The sequence below is a fragment of the Bufo gargarizans genome, chromosome 1 (assembly GCF_014858855.1).
Source record: "Bufo gargarizans isolate SCDJY-AF-19 chromosome 1, ASM1485885v1, whole genome shotgun sequence".
Classification (NCBI taxonomy): domain Eukaryota; kingdom Metazoa; phylum Chordata; class Amphibia; order Anura; family Bufonidae; genus Bufo; species Bufo gargarizans.
Window position 1 is genome coordinate 52,165,933 of NC_058080.1, and position 22,634 is coordinate 52,188,566.

The following is a 22,634-nucleotide window of genomic DNA, read 5'->3' on the forward strand; positions in this document are numbered from 1 at the left end:
CCTTCAGAGGTGATGACGATGTGTGTAAGATTAATGATCCGTCTCCTTCCAGGTCGGTGATGTCACTAATAAGAAACCTCAGCGCCTTGTCACTCAGTTCCACTTCACCAGCTGGCCTGATTTTGGGGTGCCTTTTACTCCCATAGGGATGTTAAAATTTCTAAAAAAAGTGAAAACCTGCAACCCGCAGTATGCCGGACCCATCGTTGTGCATTGCAGGTAAGAGACTGAAAATACTGCCCCCCCCCCCATCTGTGACCTAGAAAAATGCTGTGATGCCATACTAAGTTCAGTCCAAAAGAGGGCGACCTCTACAAAGTTCCCTTCCATCTGCCTTCCTCATTTGCGCTAGCTGCCAATGCCTGCCTTTCCTTGCTCCCACCCTTGTGTGCCAGCTGTTGCCACCCCTCCTCCTTGTGTGCCAGCTGTTGCCACCCCTCCTCCTTGTGTGCCAGCTGTTGCCACCCCTCCTCCTTGTGTGCCAGCTGTTGCCACCCCTCCTCCTTGTGTGCCAGCTGTTGCCACCCCTCCTCCTTGTGTGCCAGCTGTTGCCACCCCTCCTCCTTGTGTGCCAGCTGTTGCCACCCCTCCTCCTTGTGTGCCAGCTGTTGCCACCCCTCCTCCTTGTGTGCCAGCTGTTGCCACCCCCTCCTCCTTGTGTGCCAGCTGTTGCCACCCCTCCTCCTTGTGTGCCAGCTGTTGCCACCCCTCCTCCTTGTGTGCCAAGCCGTTGCCACCCCTCCTCCTTGTGTGCCAGCCGTTGCCACCCCTCCTCCTTGTGTGCCAGCCGTTGCACCCCTCCTCCTTGTGTGCCAGCCGTTGCCACCCCTCCTCCTTGTGTGCCAGCCGCTGCCACCCCTCCTCCTTGTGCGCTCGCCGCTGCCACCCCTCCTCCTTGTGCGCTCGCCGCTGCCACCCCTCCTCCTTGTGCGCCTCGGCCGCTGCCACCCCTCCTCCTTGTGCGCTCGCCGCTGCCACCCATCCTCCTTGTGCGCTCGCCGCTGCCACCCCTCCTCCTTGTGCGCTCGCCGCTGCCACCCCTCCTCCTTGTGCGCTCGCCGCTGCCACCCCTCCTCCTTGTGCGCTCGCCGCTGCCACCCCCTCCTCCTTGTGCGCTCGCCGCTGCCACCCCTCCTCCTTGTGCGCTCGCCGCTGCCACCCCTCCTCCTTGTGCGCTCGCCGCTGCCACCCCTCCTCCTTGTGCGCTCGCCGCTGCCACCCCTCCTCCTTGTGCGCTCGCCGCTGCCACCCCTCCTCCTTGTGCGCTCGCCGCTGCCACCCTCCTCCTTGTGCGCTCGCCGCTGCCACCCCTCCTCCTTGTGCGCTCGCCGCTGCCACCCCTCCTCCTTGTGCGCTCGCCGCTGCCACCCCTCCTCCTTGTGCGCTCGCCGCTGCCACCCCTCCTCCTTGTGCGCTCGCCGCTGCCACCCCTCCTCCTTGTGCGCTCGCCGCTGCCACCCCTCCTCCTTGTGCGCTCGCCGCTGCCACCCCTCCTCCTTGTGCGCTCGCCGCTGCCACCCCTCCTCCTTGTGCGCTCGCCGCTGCCACCCCTCCTCCTTGTGCGCTCGCCATATTGTCACTTTCCTAGATGCCTCCTCTGTAATCCATACTTGTAACCAGGATAGCAGGTAGGTAGCACCAGTAGTAGACCACCTTAATAATCCTATGTTTTCATGTGTTTTTAAGCGCTGGGGTGGGCCGCACCGGGACTTTCATCGTCATAGACGCCATGCTGGATATGATGAACGCAGAGAAGAAGGTGGATGTGTACGGATTTGTTGGTCGGATCCGGGCTCAGCGCTGTCAGATGGTACAAACAGACGTACGTACTGAAGACAAGATCTTCTTTGGGGGTCTCACTGCTGCTAATTATATGTGAACAATCTGATGATCGGATGTCTGATTTTATCCTGATGGGCAATCCTGTTGTTGGTGGAGTTCCCCTTTAAGAGTAGCTAATGCTGTGTGCTGGTTACTTCCATAGTGATGGATTTTCTCTATGTGTGACACAGATGCAGTACGTCTTCATCTATCAAGCGCTGCTGGAACATTTCCTGTACGGAGACACGGAGCTGGAGGTCACCTCTCTAGAAACCCATCTCCAGAAGCTGTACAACAAAATCCTGGGGACCAGCAGCAACGGCCTGGAGGAAGAGTTCAAGGTCAGAACGGATCCGTCCAGTGCTCAGGGCTGGGACCGGAGACCTAGTTTAAATCCCCATTTGTTGCCCCATCCACAAACGCTCCCTCTGTATATCCTAGTAATGCCCATTTTGTCCCAGCCCCTCTTGGTTTCATTTAGGGGTGGTAGGAAGGTATGACAACCTTGGTACTCCTGCAGTGTTTTTGTAACCGTCACATAAACCGCACCCCTTCATATGAGTGTAAAACATAATAGGATCCTTAAAGGGGAGGTCCAGCAGGGTCTGAGTCCCAGCCCCCCCTCTGCTCAGCTGTTTCGGGAAGCTGCGACCCTCTGGTGAACGCGACAGCCTCCAGGGTGCTTACTAAGCACAGCGCCGTACATTGTATAGTGGCTGTGCTTGGTATTGCAGCTGAGCCCTATTGACTTGAAGGGGGATCAGCTGCAACTAGGCCACGTGACCGATGTACGGCGCCAACACTTTCCCTGGACGAGGCCACAGAGCGCCCAGCCGCTCCTGATCTTATTGATGACCTATACTGAGCGTAGGCCATCAATATTAATTCCCGGAGAACCCCTTTAAAGAGTCAGTAAGATGGAAACCCCACCATATAGAAGCATTAATGTTTTCTTAAATACAGACACCACGTGGCAGATCTACTAAGGCTACATTCTCACAATCATATGTATTTTGCGTTTCGCAAAACCTCGGATCTGCAATATACGGATACAGTGCATCCTGCACTTTCCTCGGTCCCCATTATAGAAATGCCGCCTCTTGTCTGTAAAACAGACAGGAATAGGACATATTCTGTCATTTGTGTAACAGCCGCACGGATGCGGGCGGCACGTGGATCCGATCTGTGTGCTGGCCGCATTTCTTGCTACCTTCATAGCAATGAATGGGTCTGTGTGCGATCAGCATGGAAGGCTATGAATGTAGCCTAAGGGTCCATTCACGTGACCGGTCTGAAAAATGTGAGTCCACAAAATACGGATGACGTCAGTGCGATGTCCGTTGTTGCATCCGTTTTTGTTAATATGGATGCAACATGGCCGGCATCTGCGTTTTGCAGAAATGCAAAATACATATGGTCATGTGAATCCCGTTTCTGGCGTGAGTGATAGTAAATGTGCCAGGCGATCCGCGCCCACTCCACTGACCGTATCTATTCTGATCCTGTTTACTCATCACAGAAATTAACGTCCATTAAAATCCAGAACGACAAGATGAGGACGGGTAACCTGCCGGCCAACATGAAGAAAAACCGGGTGCTCCAGATAATTCCGTGTAAGTCTCGTAACCACTGATCTTCTGAGTATTGGGTGTTGCGGGGCCGGTTTTAGAAGGTGGCAAACTGGGCAGTTGCACAAGAATTTTGGACTAAAAGGGTGCAATTCACTTTAAGCTGGGTCAGATGCTGGTGACATGCCGCCATATCACGTCTTCTTCCGTGCAGGTGTCGGGGGAGGGGAACGACCTGTACCCCGGGAGTTCATTATACCTCTTTTTTTATTTTACTAGATGAATTCAACAGAGTCATTATTCCAGTGAAGAGAGGAGAAGAGAACACTGACTACGTGAACGCCTCCTTCATCGATGTAGGTGCCTCCTGTGGACTGTACTGTAGAGTGTATGTGAAGTATGGATGGGTGGCGGATCATGATCCAGTAGGTCCCGCCACTTACATCACCTATGGGAGATGCGTCTCCTGTCCGTGGTGGATCGTCTCTTCTTGTAGACGGTGTATATATATATGAGAACGGTGCATGCTGCTCAGCTTCTGTTGCTTTTCTGTAGAGCCAGGTTGATTGATCTCATGGGTTTACTGGTAAGTGGATACTGATGACCTATCCTGAGGCCAGGTCACCAATAACTAATCGGTGGGGTGCTGACTCCTGGTACCCCCATTCGACAGATGCCTGTGGAAGTTGTTGGGAGGCTCCATCCATTGGGTAGTGTCTGTGCTGAAGGTGAATGGTAGCCGAGCTGCAGTACCCCGCACGGCCACTACACGATGGTTGGAGTCTTCTGCAGTACAGATTCCAGCTGATTGGCGGGGGGTGCCAAGTATTGAGCTCCCAATAATCCGATATTGATAACCTATCAGCTCAACAGCACCAAGTCCTGGAAAAGTCCTTTGAAGGCTATGTACACCTTTTTGGGAGATTTTTTTTTTTCATTATTGCATTGTACTCATTTTGAGCAAACAATTGTTTTAAAATTGGTCTTTATTAAGAATATGGCATCCTTTTTTCTGTACAGAGCTGAGATGCTCTTGAAGCAGCCTTTGGATTTTCTGTCTTTTCCGTCAGACCAGCAGCTGACAGGCTCCTTATCTCGGCTCTCTGATGTTATAAAAACTCATGATAACTCCGTTCTGATCTTACTGATAGGAATGTGGTGTAAAGGGGTATTTCCATCTGAGAACAATGGCGGTGCCTACACAAAGAATGGAGCAGGGAATGTGGTGGCCGGAGGACCTCTGGTTTGGCCACCACCAAGTGCTCTCCCTATAGTACTGATTGAGAGCGCACCACGCTTGCGCGGCCACCGTTTCCATTCATTTCTATGGGGCTGACGGAAATAGCTGAGCCAGCGCTCTGCTGTTTTCGATGCTCCCATAGAAATTATTGGAGCGCGTCTGCGCATGCGTAGTGCGCCCTCCACAACTTTCAGGGCTCCGTTCTCGGTGTAGGTGTGAGTCAAAGCAGTGGGACCTGCACCTATCAGACAATGGGGGCATATCCTAGCCATATGCCCCCCCATTGTCTAAGATGGAAAAACCCCTTTAACCACTTCAACCCCCCTAGCTGAAACCCCCTTAATGACCAGGCCACTTTTTACACTTCTGCACTACACTACTTTCACCGTTTATTGCTCGGTCATGCAACTTACCACCCAAATGAATTTTACCTCCTTTTCTTCTCACTACTAGAGCTTTCATTTGGTGGTATTTCATTGCTGCTGACATTTTTACTTTGTTTGTTATTAATCGAAATTTAACGATTTTTTTTGCAAAAAAAAAATGAAATTTTTCACTTTCCGTTGTAAAACAAAACGACATCCATATATAAATTTTTCGCTAAATTTATTGTTCTACATGTCTTTGATTAAAAAAAAATGTTTGGGTAAAAGTTATAGCGTTTACAAACTATGGTACAAAAATGTGAATTTCCGCTTTTTGAAGCAGCTCTGACTTTCTGAGCACCTGTCGTGTTTCCTGAGGTTCTACAATGCCCTGACAGTAGAAAACCCCCAAAAATGACCCCATTTCGGAAAGTAGACACCCTAAGATATTCACTGATGGGCATAGTGAGTTCATAGAACTTTTTATTTTTTGTCACAAGTTAGCGGAAAATGATGATTTTTTTTTTTTCTTTTTTTTTTTTTCTTACAAAGTCTCATATTCCACTAACTTGTGACAAAAAATAAAAACTTCCATGAACTCACTATGCCCATCACGAAATACCTTGGGGTGTCTTCTTTCCGAAATGGGGTCACATGTGGGGTAGTTATACTGCCCTGGCATTTTTGGGGCCCAGATGCGTGAGAAGTAGTTTGAAATCAAAATCTGTAAAAAATGACCAGTGAAATCCGAAAGGTGCTCTTTGGAATGTGGGTCCCTTTGCCCACCTAGGCTGCGAAAAAGTGTCACACATGTGGTATCGCCGTACTCAGGAGAAGTTGGGGAATGTGTTTTGGGGTGTCATTTTACATATACTGAGTACGGCGATACCAGATGTGTGACACTTTTTTTTGCAGCCTAGATGCGCAAAGCGGCCCAAATTCCTTCTAGGAGGGCATTTTTAGACATTTGGATCCCAGACTTCTTCTCACGCTTTTGGGCCCCTAAAATGCCAGGGCAGTATAAATACCCCACATGTGACCCCATTTTGGAAAGAAGACACCCCAAGGTATTCAATGAGGGGCATGGCGAGTTCATAGAAATTTTTTTTTTTGGGCACAAGTTAGCGGAAATTGATTTATTTTTTGGTATTTTCTCACAAAGTCTCCCTTTCCACTAACTTGAGACACAAATTTCAATCTTTCATGGACTCAATATGCCCCTCACGGAATACCTTGGGGTGTCTTCTTTCCGAAATGGGGTCACATGTGGGGTATTTATACTTCCCTGGCATTTTAGGGGCCCTAAAGCGTGAGAAGTCTGGAATATAAATGTCTAAAAAATGTTACGCATTTGGATTCTGTGAGGGGTATGGTGAGTTCATGTGAGATTTTATTTTTTGACACAAGTTAGTGGAATATGAGACTTTGTAAGAAAAAAAACCAAAAAACAATTTCCGCTAACTTGGGCCAAATAAATGTCTGAATGGAGCCTGACAGGGGGGTGATCACCTATATAGACTCCCTGATCACCCCCCCTGTCATTGATCACCCCCCTGTTAGGCTCCATTCAGACATCTGTATGTGTTTTGCGGATCCGATCCATGTATCCGTGGATCTGTAAAAATCATACGGACGTCTGAATGGAGCCTTACAGGGGGGTGATCAATGACAGGGGGGTGATCAGGGGTTAATAAGGGGTTAATAAGTGACAGGGGAGTGTAGTGTAGTGGTGTTTGGTGCTACTTTCCTGAGCTGCCTGTGTCCTCTGGTGGTCGATCCAAACAAAAGGGACCACCAGAGGACCAGGTAGCAGGTATATTAGACGCTGTTATCAAAACAGCGTCTAATATACCTGTTAGGGGTTAAAAAAATCGCATCTCCAGCCTGCCAGCGAACGATCGCCGCTGGCAGGCTGGAGATCTACTCGCTTACCTTCCGTTCCTGTGTGCGCGCGTTCACAGGAAATCTCGGCTCTCGCGAGAGGACGCGTATATGCGTCCACCCAGAAGAGCAGGGCCGCCGCCAGGACGCAATCCTGCGTACGGCGGTCCTGAGGCAGTTATATAAGAGTTCATGACCTCTCAGTAGTTTAGAGATGAGGTTTATTAGATGACACAAAGTGAAAGTACCGGTCACACAGCTAGAAAAACGGTTAACCCTTTGTGACAGAACGGCTCAATATTTTTAATAAAGGCCAATAAAAAAAATGATTTTTAGCCAAAAATGAGTAACATGGAATCATGAAAAATAAAAAATTGCCCCCGAAAGTGTACATAGCCTTTAAAGGGCTTCTGTCACCCCACTAAAGTGATTTTTTTTTTTTGGGCTTCTTTTTTTAAGAAACGGCCGCATGAAAGTAAGTAACACCATTATATTCTCATATATCGCACTATAACGAATGTAACTAGCCCAAAAAAAAAAAAAATCACTTTAGTGGGGTGACAGAAGCCCTTAAAGAGAAACTTTCCGAAACTGGCATATCCTAGGTGGCAAAGGAGGCCATGGTGAATCCTTTGGGGCTCCTCCTGTCACCGACATAGATCGCTTGAAGAGTTGATACGAGTCCTGAAAAGATGACGACCTCTCCCCAGTCCTGGAATAAGGATTGCTATTGGGTGGGATAGGTCATCGTAGGTGAGGATCGGCATAGACGGGGTTAAGCGTGCTCTCTTAATCCGTTCTGCTGACCGCTCTGGTGTTAAGGCCTCCAAGCTGCATTATCTTCATATTTTTGTTTCATCCCTCCGTTCCCCTGCGGCTCAGGGCTGATTGCTGCATTGAGTAAGAATACGGGGTGCCCCATTTACGGCAGTCGAGTTGGTGATTGCCCCCTTTTCGGGGTCAGTTGTGTGCGCTTGTTCTGAGCGGGGGGCATGTTTGCTGGTTTTAAGTTGTTTACAGCTCGGAAATAGAAATGTAATGTGTTCATCAGCGCGGCTTGTAGTTCTCTGCTGGGGGCGATGGCTTCTGTGTACGCAGACAATAAGCGGGTGAGGGGCATGTCCTCTACCACTTAGAGGTGTTTGTTCTGGAATTGGTCGCAGTCCTCCATATTTATCCAAATGTGACCCCAATTCCCTATATAAATAAAGATGGGCACCCAACAGAGGTCAATTGATATTTGCTGTTTCCATAAGGATACAGCTCAGTGACTCCATCTTGGCTGCATTGTCTATTGTAGTCTGAAGTACTACTGAGAGCACCTGGAAGGGGCTTCCTGGTGCTCCGAGCGCTGGCTCGGCTATTTCCGTCGGCCCCATAGAAATGAATGGAAACGGTGGCCGCGCAAGTATGTGGCTTTTTAGAAACAGAAAACGAACAACCCCTTTAAGCTATCCATACACATTAGAGAAAGGCGCTGATTTTGGCAGCACGCACCGACCCTCTCCTATGGACGTGGGGCCCCCCAATCTGTTTGTTCTTGGGTAGAGGTGTCTGGCCCTGACTTTGTACCTTCGCCCCACTTAGGTCACATGCATGCTACACATGATTACGGATGAGCGAGTTGACTTCGGATGCTTCATCCGAAGTCAGTTTGCGTAAAACTCGTATTAGAATGTAGAATTTCCCAAACCTCAGTGACCCTTTAAATGCTTTTTCATCTCCTCTTCGTTGAATTTCTACGTTGTCATTTACCTTTTTCGCACAAGATCCCAGCGTTCACTCCTTATCCCACATTGATGTGTAATGGCGGGCCCCTGTGCTCCGCTGACTAGCGTTGTTCCATCCATTGTTCAGGTTCTTGCACCATCTATATTATTCTATTTTCGAGCGTCGGAGGTTCGCTCCCCGGGGAGCTCCCAGGCGGAGGATTAAACGATGACGGCAGTAGCATTTACCTCGTGGGGCTTTACCTTTTCCATCCTATTTGTTTATGGTAAATCGTACATTTGCTTCTATGACTATATATTAAAATGTTAGCAGAGGATTAATATCCAGAATATGAGGGGGAGGGGGGGGTCTCTGCGGTAAACTGTCTGGAAATAGTAAAGGAATGAACTCGCCGATGATTCCCCTAGAGCCATTTAATAACGCAGTCATGTGACCCGTGGACCCGCAGTCATGTGACGTCAGCGTGGCGCATTCATATTGTATATGGCCTTGAACTGAAGACCGCAGCCATGATCACAACTAAGCTGTGGCTGTAATTGATGTTGGGGGTTATAGTCCAACAAGTTTTTTATAATTGTATATTTATTATTAAGTAAACAGATGAAAATACACTTTTACAGTAGAATAATGCACAGAAGTACAAAGTAAGGGTGATGCACTGAATACATCACTTACATATTGAATGGGCATATGTAACACTTAAAGGGATTCTGTCACCAGTTTCTGACCCCCCCACTTTTAAAAATATGGTTCTGTGCATGGAACCCTTGTGATTCCTATTGTGGTCTTATAAGCTAAATCTGCAGGCTCATTTAGTTAAAAAAACGTTTTATCTAACCTGTCAGTCATCTTGTTAAGGTGCCCAGGGCGTTGCTCATGGCTTGAAGATGCCGCCCGCCGCCGCCGTTCGTGTCCAGCTCCTCCTCTGCTCTCATCAGCGCCGCCTGAAAATACTTAGATACGCCTCCGGCTCTCCCTCACTCCCCCCTCCTTCTTTTCTAAGATCCCGCGTGTGCAAAAAAATGAGGTGGGAATAGACCAATATAATCGAATCCTCCGGTGGGTCTTGGAAAAGGGCCTCGGCGCAGACGTGCTGCTCCGGACAGCTCTTCGCAGGCTCTGACTGGCTGGCGGTAGTGTTCGCGTTATCGGGAGGTTGAGTGAAGTGCCCGCGCATGCGCACTTCGCTCAATGAGGCTGAACGGAAAAGTCTGCACGGGCGCATCAGGCACAGGCCTGTGCGCACGCGCGGGATCTTAGAAAAGAAAGAGGGGGGAGTGAGGGAGAGCCGGAGGCGTATCTAAGTATTTTCAGGCGGCGCTGATGAGAGCAGAGGAGGAGCTGGGCACGAACGGCGGCGGCGGGCGGCATCTTCAAGCCATGAGCAACGCCCTGGGCACCTTAACAAGATGACTGACAGGTTAGATAAAACTTTTTTTAACTAAATGAGCCTGCAGATTTAGCTTATAAGACCACAATAGGAATCACAAGGGCTCCATGCACAGAACCATATTTTTAAAAGTGGGGGGTCAGAAACTGGTGACAGAATCCCTTTAATAATAATCAGTGATGAAGAATGGAAGACTAATCAAAAATAAAGCAATAACATGGACTAACGGAGACCGTGTCTATCTGAAATCGGTCTGAGCAAGGACTACTATGCAATGTATCTTAAACCACACACACACAAAAAAAAAAACATCAGGTTGTAGCGGGAGAGCCTTAAAGACCCAAAAGCCCGGAGCTTCTCAGCCAATAATGTCTAACCCAACAAATAACCAACAGACAAGACAAAAGACAAAGACATAATGGGGGGGAGGAGACATTCCTTTCGCATGAGATCATCAAGGTTGCCTAGTGGCCCAGTAATTATCCCATAGGTCCCATATGGTGTTGAAGAGTGCCATTTTGTCCTGAGACATAGCAGTGGAATACTCCATTGTTCGGACCTCCATCACCCTAGCATATAAATCGGAGACCCGTGGTGGTTCGGGGCTTTTCCAAGCTCGGGAGACTAGACAACGAGCTGCTGTTAGTATCAGTAGCAATAGCTTGAGTGCGTGTTTTTTAACTTGGATGGGGACCACATTTAGCAGGAAGGACATAGGATCCGGTCGGATTTCAAATCCAAAGATATCACTCAGGAGATCCTTGGCTGGCAGGGTCTCATCCGGTCCGGACCATAGCATGGAATTAGGATGTACAGGAGCCAGCCAGAGTCTTTCTACCTGCATCCAGACAGAATATGGGTGCAAGGAAGCCCAGGCTGTCCCAGTAATATTTGGACAGATTCGGGACCCCTAGACCGCCCTGGTGCCTACTAGATAGGAGGACTGACCGCGGGATTCTGTGCCACCTTCCCACCCATATGAATCTAAGTAGGTGAGATTGAGTGGATCTCAGATCCTTAAGGGGGACTTTATTCGGCAAGGTCTCAAAAAGGTACAGAAGCTTGGGCAAGATCGTCATTTTAGTCGCAGCAATACGCCCCATGAGAGCGAGTGGGAGAGGATGCCGCCTCTCTAGAAGACCCCTAATCTCTGCATATATACGTGGGAAATTAGCTTTGTAAAGCTCTCCATATCGGGGAGTGAGGTCAACACCCAAGTATCGCAGGGAATCAGTCTTCCAATGGAAAGGAAAGGTAAACCCTGAGAGAGCCCAGGGCCGTCTGAGAAATAATAAGAGGGAGGGCCTCAGTTTTATGGGTGTTGACCTTATACCCCGAGAGACGACCAAACTCCCGTAGGATGGAGTCGAGGTTAGGTAGAGAAATGTGAAGCTTGGTAAGGGTAAGGAGGATATCGTCAGCATATAGCGATAACTTAAACTCCCTGTCCTTGACCGTGACACCTCTGATGTCCAGGCAGGCCCTGATCTTGGCCGCCAGGGGTTCGACACACATGGCAAAGAGTAGGGGAGATAGGGGCAACCCTGTCTCGTTCCGTTAGCAATGCTTATGGGTCGAAATTGAGCATGAGGTAATCTGATCGTCCCCTTGGGGGAGGAGTATAGACTATGAATGGCTCTAACAAAGGGACCAGAAAGGCCGTAAGCCTCCTCACCCGAGCGAGATATGACATCTATCAAGTCAATGTTTCTTCGTGTGTTGTCGGCCCCCTGACGGCCCGGGACAAATCCCACTTGGTCTTTATATGAATCAGGGAAGGGAGGAAGACGTTTAGTCAGGTAGCTAGGGTTTTGGTGAAAATCTTAAGATCTGAGTTAAGTAGGGCAATGGGCCTATAGTTAGGGCAATCATGCGGATCTTTCCCAGGTTTCGGAATCATTGTGAGATACGAGTGAGACATTAGGGAAGGTACCGCGTTGCCAGCTAGAAAATGATTGAATAGGGTTACTAAGTGGGGGATTAGTTCAGTCTTAAAGGTCTTATAGTATTTGTACGAAAAGCCATCAGGCTCCGGGGATTTACCCTCAGGAAGATGTTCTACCACCTTCCCAATCTCCTCCGGCGTAATCGGACTATTAAGGGCGGCAAGGTCTGAAGTCGATAGGGTAGGAAGGTGACGGGATGCCAAATAAGACTGGAGTGTACTATCTCTCAGTCTCTCATCTGTGGGAAGATCGGAGGGCAAGTTATACAGGGAAGAGTAATAGGCCGAGAACCTCTCCGCTATCTCCTGGGGGTCATAGTGGATTGTACCGTCAGCCCCCCTAATAGCACTCGGGCCCGTTTGGGAACTATGATTCCTGAGTTGTCTGGCCAGAAAAGTGTGGGGCTTGTTCCCCCAAGCATAATAACGCTGTCGTGTGCAAAGTAATAACTTGCTGACACGACCTAAAGCTAGACTCTTCAATTGGGCCCTAGTATCTACAATTCGCGTCAGTGTGCAGCGTGAGGGATGAGCAGCCATCTTGTCTTCTAGTGATTGTAGGCGGGACGCTAGGGTCTTGACTAAGGCAGTCGAGTCCTTCTTTAATTTTGAGCTTATTGCAATACAATGACCCCCCATGACCGCTTTATGTGCTTCCCACAAAGGACGGACATCCCCTACAGATCCCTCATTTAGGTCAAAGTACGTTTTCAGATGTTCGCGTAGTTCTTCCCTAGTGGTAGGTTGTTTCAGGAGGGAGTCATTAAGTCTCCAGTGGCAATGGCGAACATGGCCCGACTCACTACTAATATCAACTAGTACCGGAGCATGATCTGACCAGGTGATTCGGCTCATGTCCGCTCCCTCCAGCAATCTGAGGGTCAAAATGGTACCAATAGTCCAACAAGTTAACTACTGCTTTCTATCATATGATATGACCCCTCCTATTTACAGTCTACACTAGGGGGTGCTCTAAACCGCTCTCATGCATTTCTTTTTCTTTCTTTCAGGGCTATAGACAGAAGGACTCTTACATTGCGAGCCAGGGCCCGTTACGTCACACCATGGAAGATTTCTGGAGGATGATTTGGGAGTGGAAATCCTGTTCTATCGTAATGTTGACCGAGCTGGAGGAAAGAGGACAGGTAGGGGTTAAAAATGACATCCTCTTTCCACGGATGTCCTTCTCGGAGGAGGTTAAGCACCGTTGGAGGACTTGCATTTTAGGGTTGTCTGTGAAGATTGGAGATATAACCGTTATGTAATGGAAGGTTTTGCCACTTTGTAATAATTTTCAAGATCTGTGCTTGCTGTCAAGATATGGCTATGTTCTTATTAACACCCAGAGGTTTAAAACCTCTGCTGATCATGTCCTGCTTACACTTGTGCACAGCCCATGACTAGGGATGAGCGAACTTCATATTTTGAAGGTCAGGTTGGGGTATATGCTGAATTGCGTTATGGATTCTGGATGACGGAATGCATAGCGGAATGCCTTTAGAGACAGTACCTTTCAGTCTATACAATGGTACCGTGCAGTGGTCCCCATTTGACAGAGAGATTACATAAAATAGCGGCACTTAAAGGGAACCCGTCACCGGGATTTTGTATATAGAGCTGAGGATATGGGTTGCTAGATGGCTGCTAGCACATCTGCAATATCCAGTCCCCATAGCTCTGTGTGCTTTTATTGTGTAAAAAAAAACGATTTGATACATATGCAAATTACCCTGAGATGGGTCCTGTTTCAGGGACAGGACTCATCTCAGGTTAATTTGCATATGTATCAAATCAGTTTGTTTACACAATAAAAGCACACAGAGCTATGGGGACTGGGTATTGCGGATGTGCTAGCGGCAATCTAGCAACCCATGTCCTCAGCTCTATACCCAAAATCCCGGTGACAGGTTACCTTTAAGAAATACTGTACATGTATGTATAATATTTTTACTACACTATAATAGTGCCATGTAGCATACTGCCCAGCATCACACTCAACTTATAGGTATATAATGCCGCCATATAGTCACATCCATTCCCTGTATAGTAGAGATGGTGGCACAGTGTTTTTACCATTACCCAGCCATCTGCAATGTTATTTTAGTTGTGTGCTCACCAGATTAATCATGAATGGTAATGGACCTTTTAATGATCCTCCTCCTAGGGGCGCAGTCTTGGGACCAAGAGCAGCAATTTGGAAACATTTCAAGTTACTGTAGTTCATTGTTTTTGTAATCCTTTCTTTCCATACAGGAGAAGTGTGCACAGTACTGGCCGTCAGAAGGAATCATGTCTTTTGGGGACATCACTATAGAACTGAAGAAGGAGGAGGAATGTGAGAGCTACACAGTGCGAGATCTACTGGTCACCAACACCAGGGTGAGTACTTCCCTGAAGCGTACCTAACCTTTCAACAGACTTGGCTTTAATCAGTAGTACAGTGTGTGTACATGAGAAATATCTTGTAGTTTTCTCATCTGTATGCTATGTTTAGTTTGCAGTTGGTTTTGTGGAGACTAGCTCCCATCCAATGCGCACAGAAAGTAGAGGAGAATCTGCTTCCTAACTTTGACCTGTATGGATATGAATAAAGCACTTGAGCTGAGATAGAAACTGTTTATCTGGAGCAGTCTCTTTATGTGTTATCTCCTGCCTTACTCATCTCTTGCTCACTCCTTACTTCTCCATAGACTTGTATGGGATAATGTAATCTGATCCTTCCGTGAGCAGGCAGTCAACTTGGTCTCACCAAGACTGATTTCTCATAAATTTCAGAGACAACGTTATTTTAGAAAAGTGTGGGAGAGGGAGAAATGACTCATTATTCTACGGCACGGTTTTATTTTTTTCTCTGATAAGATATATTACAAAGTTACTTATGGTCATGTCTAATATTGATTATGCAAAGTTGTGTGAAAAAGTTGGTGACCATTTTAGGGGTCATTGGGTTCCAAGCAACAGCGATAGTCATTGGAAACTAAGCATTGTCATTTAGGACCCCAGCAAAAGAACTTCACTTGTCTTTGGGGCCTTAGCATGTGGACTCTAGTTGTCTTTTGGCACCTCAGGAGGTAGACTTCACTTAGGGCCCTCAATGATGGACTCCTCTTGTCTATGGGGCCTCGGCCAGGACGACTCCTCTTGTCTATGGGGCCTCTTTTTGGGATCCCGGTTCTCATTTTAAAAGCTCTGTATGATAGATGATTTATTTTTAGGAAAACAAAGCCCGACAGATCCGACAGTTCCACTTTCACGGGTGGCCGGAGGTTGGTATCCCAACTGATGGGAAAGGCATGATCAATATCATCGCAGCTGTACAAAAACAACAACAACAATCTGGGAACCACCCGATCACTGTACACTGCAGGTGAGGAGAAATGATGCATGACTCGAAGTGGTGCCTACTAGGAAATGTCCTCTGTGAGGGTTAACACCAATGGTGTTTGTGTTCTCAGTGCTGGAGCAGGGAGGACGGGAACATTCTGCGCCCTGAGTACAGTACTGGAGAGGGTGAAAGCAGAGGGAATTCTAGACGTCTTTCAGACCGTGAAAAGCTTGAGGTTACAGCGGCCACACATGGTCCAGACACTGGTAGGTCTCTGCTTTCTTCCACCATGTTCCATTTTCTGCATAATTGAAAGTATTTCAACCAATGTTTGATAGTTCCTTGTATTCCTAACACTGGTTGAAACTACAGAAAGATATGACGTAGAAGATACTAGCTCAATTTTTTGTTGTTGTTGCCTGCTATATCGTATTAATGCGCTATCCAGAAAAACTTCAAGGGGCTGCTGACCAGTGAGAATTTAGGGAAGCACCCATGGCCGCCAGTAGTTCTTTACTAGTGTTGAGCGAACTTCTGTTTTTAATTTTGGCGTACAAGGTTCGGGTCATCTAAGAATTCCAATATGGATTCCGCTACCACGGACCATAATTTAGCAGAATCCATAATGGAACCTTGAACGTCGAGCTTGAAAACAGAAGTTCGCTCATCCCTATTCTTCACTCTTTAGTCAGTTCTGGGATTTCTTAAAGAGGTATTACAACATATGTTTGACCCTAATGGTTGGTTAGGGTTATGACTTTTCATGTCTGGTGGGCCCAAAAAACTGCCAGCCCCATTCCATGTAGAAAGATGGTTTCAGAAAATGTGTTTGAATTGAATTGTACTGGCATTTTGTAATGTAGCCACCATAAGGTACCATACTTGCATAGTGCATCGCCATCTGGTAGTGCATTATCAATACAGAGGATAGTCTGGCGGCAGTAAACTGTAACTCCATGACAGATGGCCTGGAAGCTTACAGTGGCATGCAAAAGCTTGGGCACCTCTGGTCAAAAATAATGTTACTGTGAACAGTTAAGCAAGCTGAAGATGAAATGATCTCCAAAAGTGACAAACTTAAACACACTTTTTAACATTTTAAGCAAAATCTGTGAATTGTTTTGGTTTTGTACAATTTTTGAGTGAAAAAAAAGGGAAGGAGTGCCTTACAAAAATATAGGAACCCAAGAAGATTTGAGAAATTAGATAACTTTGACTGAGGTCTCAGACCTTAAATAGACTGTTAGGGTTAAGGCTTGATCACAATCATAGTTAAGAAAGGCCAGGTGATGCAAATTTCAAAGCTTTATAAATACCGAGACTCCTCCAACCTTGTCCCAAAAAAAAAACCAGCCATGGGTTCTTCTAAGCAGCTGCCCAACATTGATAATGAAAATGTTTGAGGCCCACAAAGCAGGAGACGGCTTTAGATCGCGAAGCGTTTACAGGTTACCATATCCTCAGTTCGAAATATAATTACAGAGGGGCAGTTAGCATGTAGAGTCAGAGGTCTGGAAGATTGAGAAAAAAATTTCGAGACCGCAGAAGAAAACCTCTCCTGCATCCTCGCCACAAAATTCAGCATCAGTAGTTTGCAAAAGAACGTCTAAAGCCTGATGCATTTTAGAAACAAGTCCTGTGGACCGATGAGGAATAGAATAGAACTCTTTGGCAACAATGAGCAAAGGTATGTTTTAGAGAAAAAAGGGTACAGAATTTCATGAAAAGAACACATCTCCAACCATTAAGCATAGAGTGGATCAATTATGCTTTGGGATTGTGTTGCAGCCAATGACTCGGGGAACATTTCACGGGTAGAGGGGAGAATGGATTCAATGAAATTCCAGTAAATTCTGGAAGCACACATAACACCAACTGTAAAAAAGCTGACGTTGAAAAAGAAGATGGCTTCTACAAATGGATAATGATCCTAAACGCACCTCAAAATCCACACTAAAAAGGCACAAGCTGAAGGTTTCACCATGGACCTCACAGTCCACTGACCTGAACATCATTGAAAATCTGTGGACAGACCTCAGAAGAGCAGGGCATGCAAGACAGCCCAGAAATCTCACAGAACTTGGAAGACTTTTGCAAAGAAGAATGGATGAAATCCCTCAAAAAAAGAAAGGCTCTTGACTGGCTACAAAAAGTGTTTACAAGCTGTGATACTTGCCAAATTGGCTACTACTAGGTACTGACCATGCAGGGTGCCCAAAGTTTTGCTTTCTTATGATGAAAATGCTTAAAAGCTTTTGCTTAAAATACAAAGGGAATGTGTCCTCTTTAAAAGGGTTTTCCAAGATGGGTGTCAGTATTTGATCAGTGGGGATCCAACGCCCGGGACCCCCACCGATCAGCTGTTTGAGAAGGCCTTCTCGCAGTTTACCAAGCACATTGTATAGCGGCTGTGCTTGGTATCCTGCTCAACCCCATTCACTTCAATAGGGCTGAGCTGCTTCTAGGCAACGTGACCGATGAACGTTTTGTCACTCAGCCTAGGGAGAGCAGGGAGAAGGCCACGGTGCCACTGCCTTCTCAAACATCTGAACGGCGGGAGTCCTGGGTGTCACAGTCCCCACTGATCAGATACTGATGATCTATGCTGAGGATAGGGTATTAGTATTTAACTTTATGCCTTTTGGAGATCATTTCCTCTACAACTTGCATAACTGTTCACAGTATAACAGTCATTTTGACCAGGGGTGCCCAAACTTTTACATGCCACTGTAGATATTGGGGAGGTTGTTTTCTGGGGTCTTGTAGCTGTATTGCACTTTTTGCTGCATTTTTTAAAGAATTGAATTAAGACTCTCCCGTTTCTCTCGTGCGCAGGAGCAGTACGAGTTCTGCTACAGAGTGGTGCAAGAATACATCGACGCATTCTCAGACTACGCCAATTTCAAATGAAACCAAGAGGAGGACGCGACTGTGGCCTTTAATATTTTGTAATATTCTATTTGTTAATATCTAGATCAGTGTATATATCTTAACTGTTTTAGAGGATTGGTACAATGTGCTTTATATTAGCTGGACATTTTATATGTAGCAAAGTGATTAGTGCCGATTTAGCCATTTAGGTTTGTTTTCTTTTTTATTTGAAGACAATAGCTTGATGTTTGGATTCATTTTTTTAATTTTTTAATCCCATCCCCCCCATTCATTCATTCATTCATTTGCATTGACCCAAGCGTCATCTCTTAACGTCACAGGAAAAAGCCTTTGGAAACCATTTTATTTCAAAGAGACTTATGGGAAACACAGCAGCATGACTGTCGCATTTACTGCCGTTGCAAATGCGTTTCGGAAACTTATTCTGTAAATAATTATATAAATAGAAATTATATCATAGATTTTGTATTAAAAAAAATTAAGATAAACCTATTAGTCTTGAGATTATTGCTACTCAACTCAAAGCATTTTCGATGCTGGAGAAGCCTCCATTTATGACAGGCTCATGGGGTATGACTTGTAAGGGTTGGGGGGGGGGGGGGGGGGGTTCGGTCGCCAGTCGTAACCTAAATATGCTGCTTTGTATCACATAGGGCTAATTCTTATTGTACATTCCAGGCATTAAAGATTCCCAACCTTGTAATCAAGTCAAGTTCTGAGGAACATGGCTCCAACATCTACACACAACATAGGCAGCCATTTTGTCTGCTCTAGTTATGATGACAAGACTATAGCTTCTAGTATGTTCTTACCTAGGACAAGGTTTGAAATGCGTTAGCAGTTAATCTTGAACCTGTAGGAGGCATCGTCCTGGACATCTATCATCGACCTTCAGCGGTGGTTCCGTATCGGAACTGATGGCCATCATTCTCACGGACATTAAGCTTGCAAAATGGCTGACCTATGGCAGGGTTATGTCACTAAAATGAAGGGCTGTGATCTAGACCATGTCGGTTGAGTCAAAAAACCATCCATGAATTAACAACCCACTTTACTGGCTGAGTAACATGGCTGCCGCCACTCTTCTTGGCCAGATCTTGTATTCTAAAGATGGACTCTTTACAGTCTCCTGGCTGAATGGACAGACTTGTGGTGGAACCTAGATTCTTCATCTTTTTTGTTTCAGCCCTACGTTCCTGGTCCATTGATGTAACCCACCAGTTCTATGAACTTTCCACAAGTCGTATGCAGAACTCTAAACCAAAGGCATTCCTCATACTAATGTCATTAGAGTTAACGACATGGACTGTAAAAACTTGATGGTTCTGTTTATTACTATGGTTTGCTGGCACAAAAAAATTCCATTTAAAGGGCAACTCCAGTCATACACGCACATTCAACACATGAAGGTACATATTCTTGCCCATAGGGGGTGGTGTTACAGTAATTAGTGCTGGTGTGGGAAAGATACGCCACTTAGTTTAATACGTTTGGAAAGTGTCAACGATTTTGGTGGTCAATCACTTCCCTCACCAGGGGGCGACAAAGGCCCCTCCTTGCAAAACTGAGCTCAATCTTGAGGCGAAATCAGAGATGTAAATAACACAATTTAACCCGTTCATCACTTTATTTTATTTTTTTCCAGTTTATTAATTTTTACTGGAAGCCTTGATGTTATTAGCAATTGTAATTGGAGTTGCCCTTTAACGTGCCCCACAGTGAAGATATTTTACCTGAAAACTTTTTGTGGCACCTTATGTTTATTTTATTTTTTATTTTTTAATTGACTTAAAGTATCAGTGATGATAATAAAAAGAGAACCTGCTGCCAATGTACAGAACCATGGCTGCGGTTCCTAATGTCTGTATGCCGATTCATTGCTTTTATACAATTGACACAATCCTGCTCGTGAAACCTTTTAAAAATGACTGGCATCCAAGGTTTTATGCTGAATTGGATACAACCTGGAGAAATAGAAGAGATTTCCAATCTGTTAAGATTCTTCATTTGATCCTTGTCCAGTTTGGCATAAGTTTGCTTACATCCTGCCGAGACCGCCAAGTTGTAACTCAAACCATCGTGATTCCTATGGCTTCCTCCCATAGTGTCCTGAGCTGATTGAGCTTTTTTTAAAACCACTTTTGCTGCTTTCTCCTTGAGGGGCTCACTACAAGACGCTGTTTACTTTGCATCATATAGGGACATGTAAATAGATGGGAAAATGCAGCTTTAATCATCCACCTGAGGCCTCATGCACACAACTGTATGAAGTGGTAGTATCAGTTTTATATTACGCAGTAATGTTATCTTATGAAGGTTTCTGTACCTCCCTATGTCGCTGTGTTTTTACAGAGATCTTCCGGATACTCTTCATCTTTCATTGGTTACCATATCAGTAATTTTTTCTCCCCATACTAGAGGTTCTTCTACACACAAAATCATACAGAATTTCCCAAGTGCATCCTTCAGAGTAGGGGTTGGTGCCGAATTCTTCATAACATCATGTACATGGGCCCGAAATATATCCCTGAAAGTCCTGCAAGTGTTCTCTATGACTGCAGTAATAACTGAAGAATTGTAGTCATCACCAGTATCCTTGAGGGGAGCTTAAGATTAAAAGTACTGTACAGCAAATCTTATCAGATAACCTGACTATTTTCCAGGAGGCTAAAGAATCCCTTTAAAGGCTAAACGCCTTCAAAGGCGGTTTTTTTTTATTACTGTATTCTTCTTATTTAGGGCTACAGATCTTTTTGTTGCAATTGGTCTTTATAAAAAAAATTTTTTTTTATGTTTTTGTGATACAGGGGTTACATTTCAGTCTACAGACTGTCACTTTACTCTGTCACATATAACTCTTCTCTCTGATTTCCTTACACATTTTTTTAACCTTATTCTTATCTGTTTGGTAACAATTTAGCTATAATTTAAGGTCAGGAAATCAGGGATAAGAGCTATACATGAGACATCATCTAATGGGACAGTATGCAAATAGACTGAAATTTTAACCCCTGTATCACAAAACCTGCTGAAAATTTTTAATAAAGGCCAATAGCAAAAATGATTTTTAGCCCAAAATCATAAAAAATTTGCCCTGAATGTGTCCATAGCCTTAGTAATCAGTTGGCTGTAACCAATCCTATACCGTACGGTGAACATAGCAGCTAATAGGCTCAATGTCAGAAACACAAGCCCTTTTTTCTAAAGTAAATAAAACTGAACTGATAGCACTTACTGTATTTTTCGCTCTTTAAGATGCACTTTTTTCCCCCCTAAAGTGGGGGGGCGGGGGGGAAGTTAGTGCGTCTTATAAAGCGAACCTGCCCAGAAACATGGCTGCAGTACGGGCAGGCTGAGTGAGGACCCAGCGTGCGGCGCAGGAACCGCACTGCACATATCAAGAGGCGGGGCCTGGCCCACTGTTGAAAAAGCAGGCTGGCGGCACATTGCTGGCTGATAACCAGGAGCGCACCACCAGCAAGTGAAGCTGCGCCCTCTAGGAGAAGTGTGGGGCAGGTGGCAGCCATTGAAGCTGAATGCCACCAACCTCCATGTCTTGTCCTCTGCAGCTGGGATCCTCTTCAGTGCCAATCGGCTTAGTCCGTCTCCCGCCCGGCCACTCGCCGCTGTCGTAGGATAAGAGGAAGACTGAGGGAGTGTTACTGACCCTCCGATCCCCCAGCAGCAGTGCTATCCTTTGGGACTCCTGGACTGTCTACACCTGAAGTTCCTGGGTAAGTGACAGCCAGGATATGAAGGGAGCTCAGGAGCCTAAATATGCATGAAATAAGACTATTAAGCCTCTCATTCATAGGAATAAACCCATGTACTGAGGGAGGTTATAGTCATTAAAAAAAAAAAAACACTGTCCAGGGATTGTACTGTAATTGGCCTGTGTTTCATATTAAATGTGACCATAACCTCCTTCATCCATAGGAATACACCCATGTATTATTATTTTTTCCTTCTCTAAACCCTAGGTGCGTCTTATAAAGCGAAAAATACGGTAGATATGATATGGTCATTCTGCACAATTTTTTTTTTTTCTTTTGTTCTTTAGCTCTTTTTTTTTATATAATCTTTTTTATTCTTTTCCCCAAGCCCCTTTTTTCTACATTGTTTGGGATGTATCTGACCTAATTTTGCAATTTTTTTCATCATTTTATGGAGGGAGTTTACAAAGATTTGCACGGTATGGCATCAGTTAGGGCAGACAGGGCCGGTGCAAGGATTTTTGCCAACACAAGCGAAGCTACATTTTGGTGCCCCCCCCCCCCCCCCCCTCACAGCTCACCTGGCCCTGGTCCCGTCTGCAGCAGCTGGCTTCTCCTCTGTGTGGTCCTGGTATCTTCTCTCTGCTTCAGACAATCGCTGGTTTGAGGACCGTATTTTTTGCCCTCTAAGACGCACTGGACGATATGACGCACCTAGGTTTTAGAGGATAATAAGAAAAAAATATTTTCCATTGCACCTCAG

General features: G+C 45.9%; 1 protein-coding gene across 2 annotated transcripts in view; it reads left to right on the plus strand.

Moving 5' to 3' along the window:
- Positions 1 to 20,020, plus strand: part of PTPRA (protein tyrosine phosphatase receptor type A) — a 107,351-nt gene extending 87,331 nt beyond the window's left edge. The window contains exons 14-24 of one of the 2 annotated variants that reach the window (XM_044295421.1): positions 53 to 219; positions 1,687 to 1,822; positions 2,013 to 2,162; positions 3,341 to 3,434; positions 3,669 to 3,745; positions 12,952 to 13,086; positions 14,195 to 14,320; positions 15,157 to 15,308; positions 15,397 to 15,532; positions 18,102 to 18,214; positions 18,837 to 20,020. In XM_044295421.1, the coding sequence (XP_044151356.1) occupies positions 53 to 219; positions 1,687 to 1,822; positions 2,013 to 2,162; positions 3,341 to 3,434; positions 3,669 to 3,745; positions 12,952 to 13,086; positions 14,195 to 14,320; positions 15,157 to 15,308; positions 15,397 to 15,532; positions 18,102 to 18,176 (1,248 nt within the window). In that variant the 3' untranslated portion in view covers positions 18,177 to 18,214; positions 18,837 to 20,020. Of the gene's footprint in view, positions 1 to 52; positions 220 to 1,686; positions 1,823 to 2,012; positions 2,163 to 3,340; positions 3,435 to 3,668; positions 3,746 to 12,951; positions 13,087 to 14,194; positions 14,321 to 15,156; positions 15,309 to 15,396; positions 15,533 to 18,101; positions 18,647 to 18,836 lie in introns of those variants that run through there. The other variant, XM_044295415.1, reaches the window with a different exon arrangement.
- The last annotated feature ends 2,614 nt before the right edge of the window (positions 20,021 to 22,634 follow it).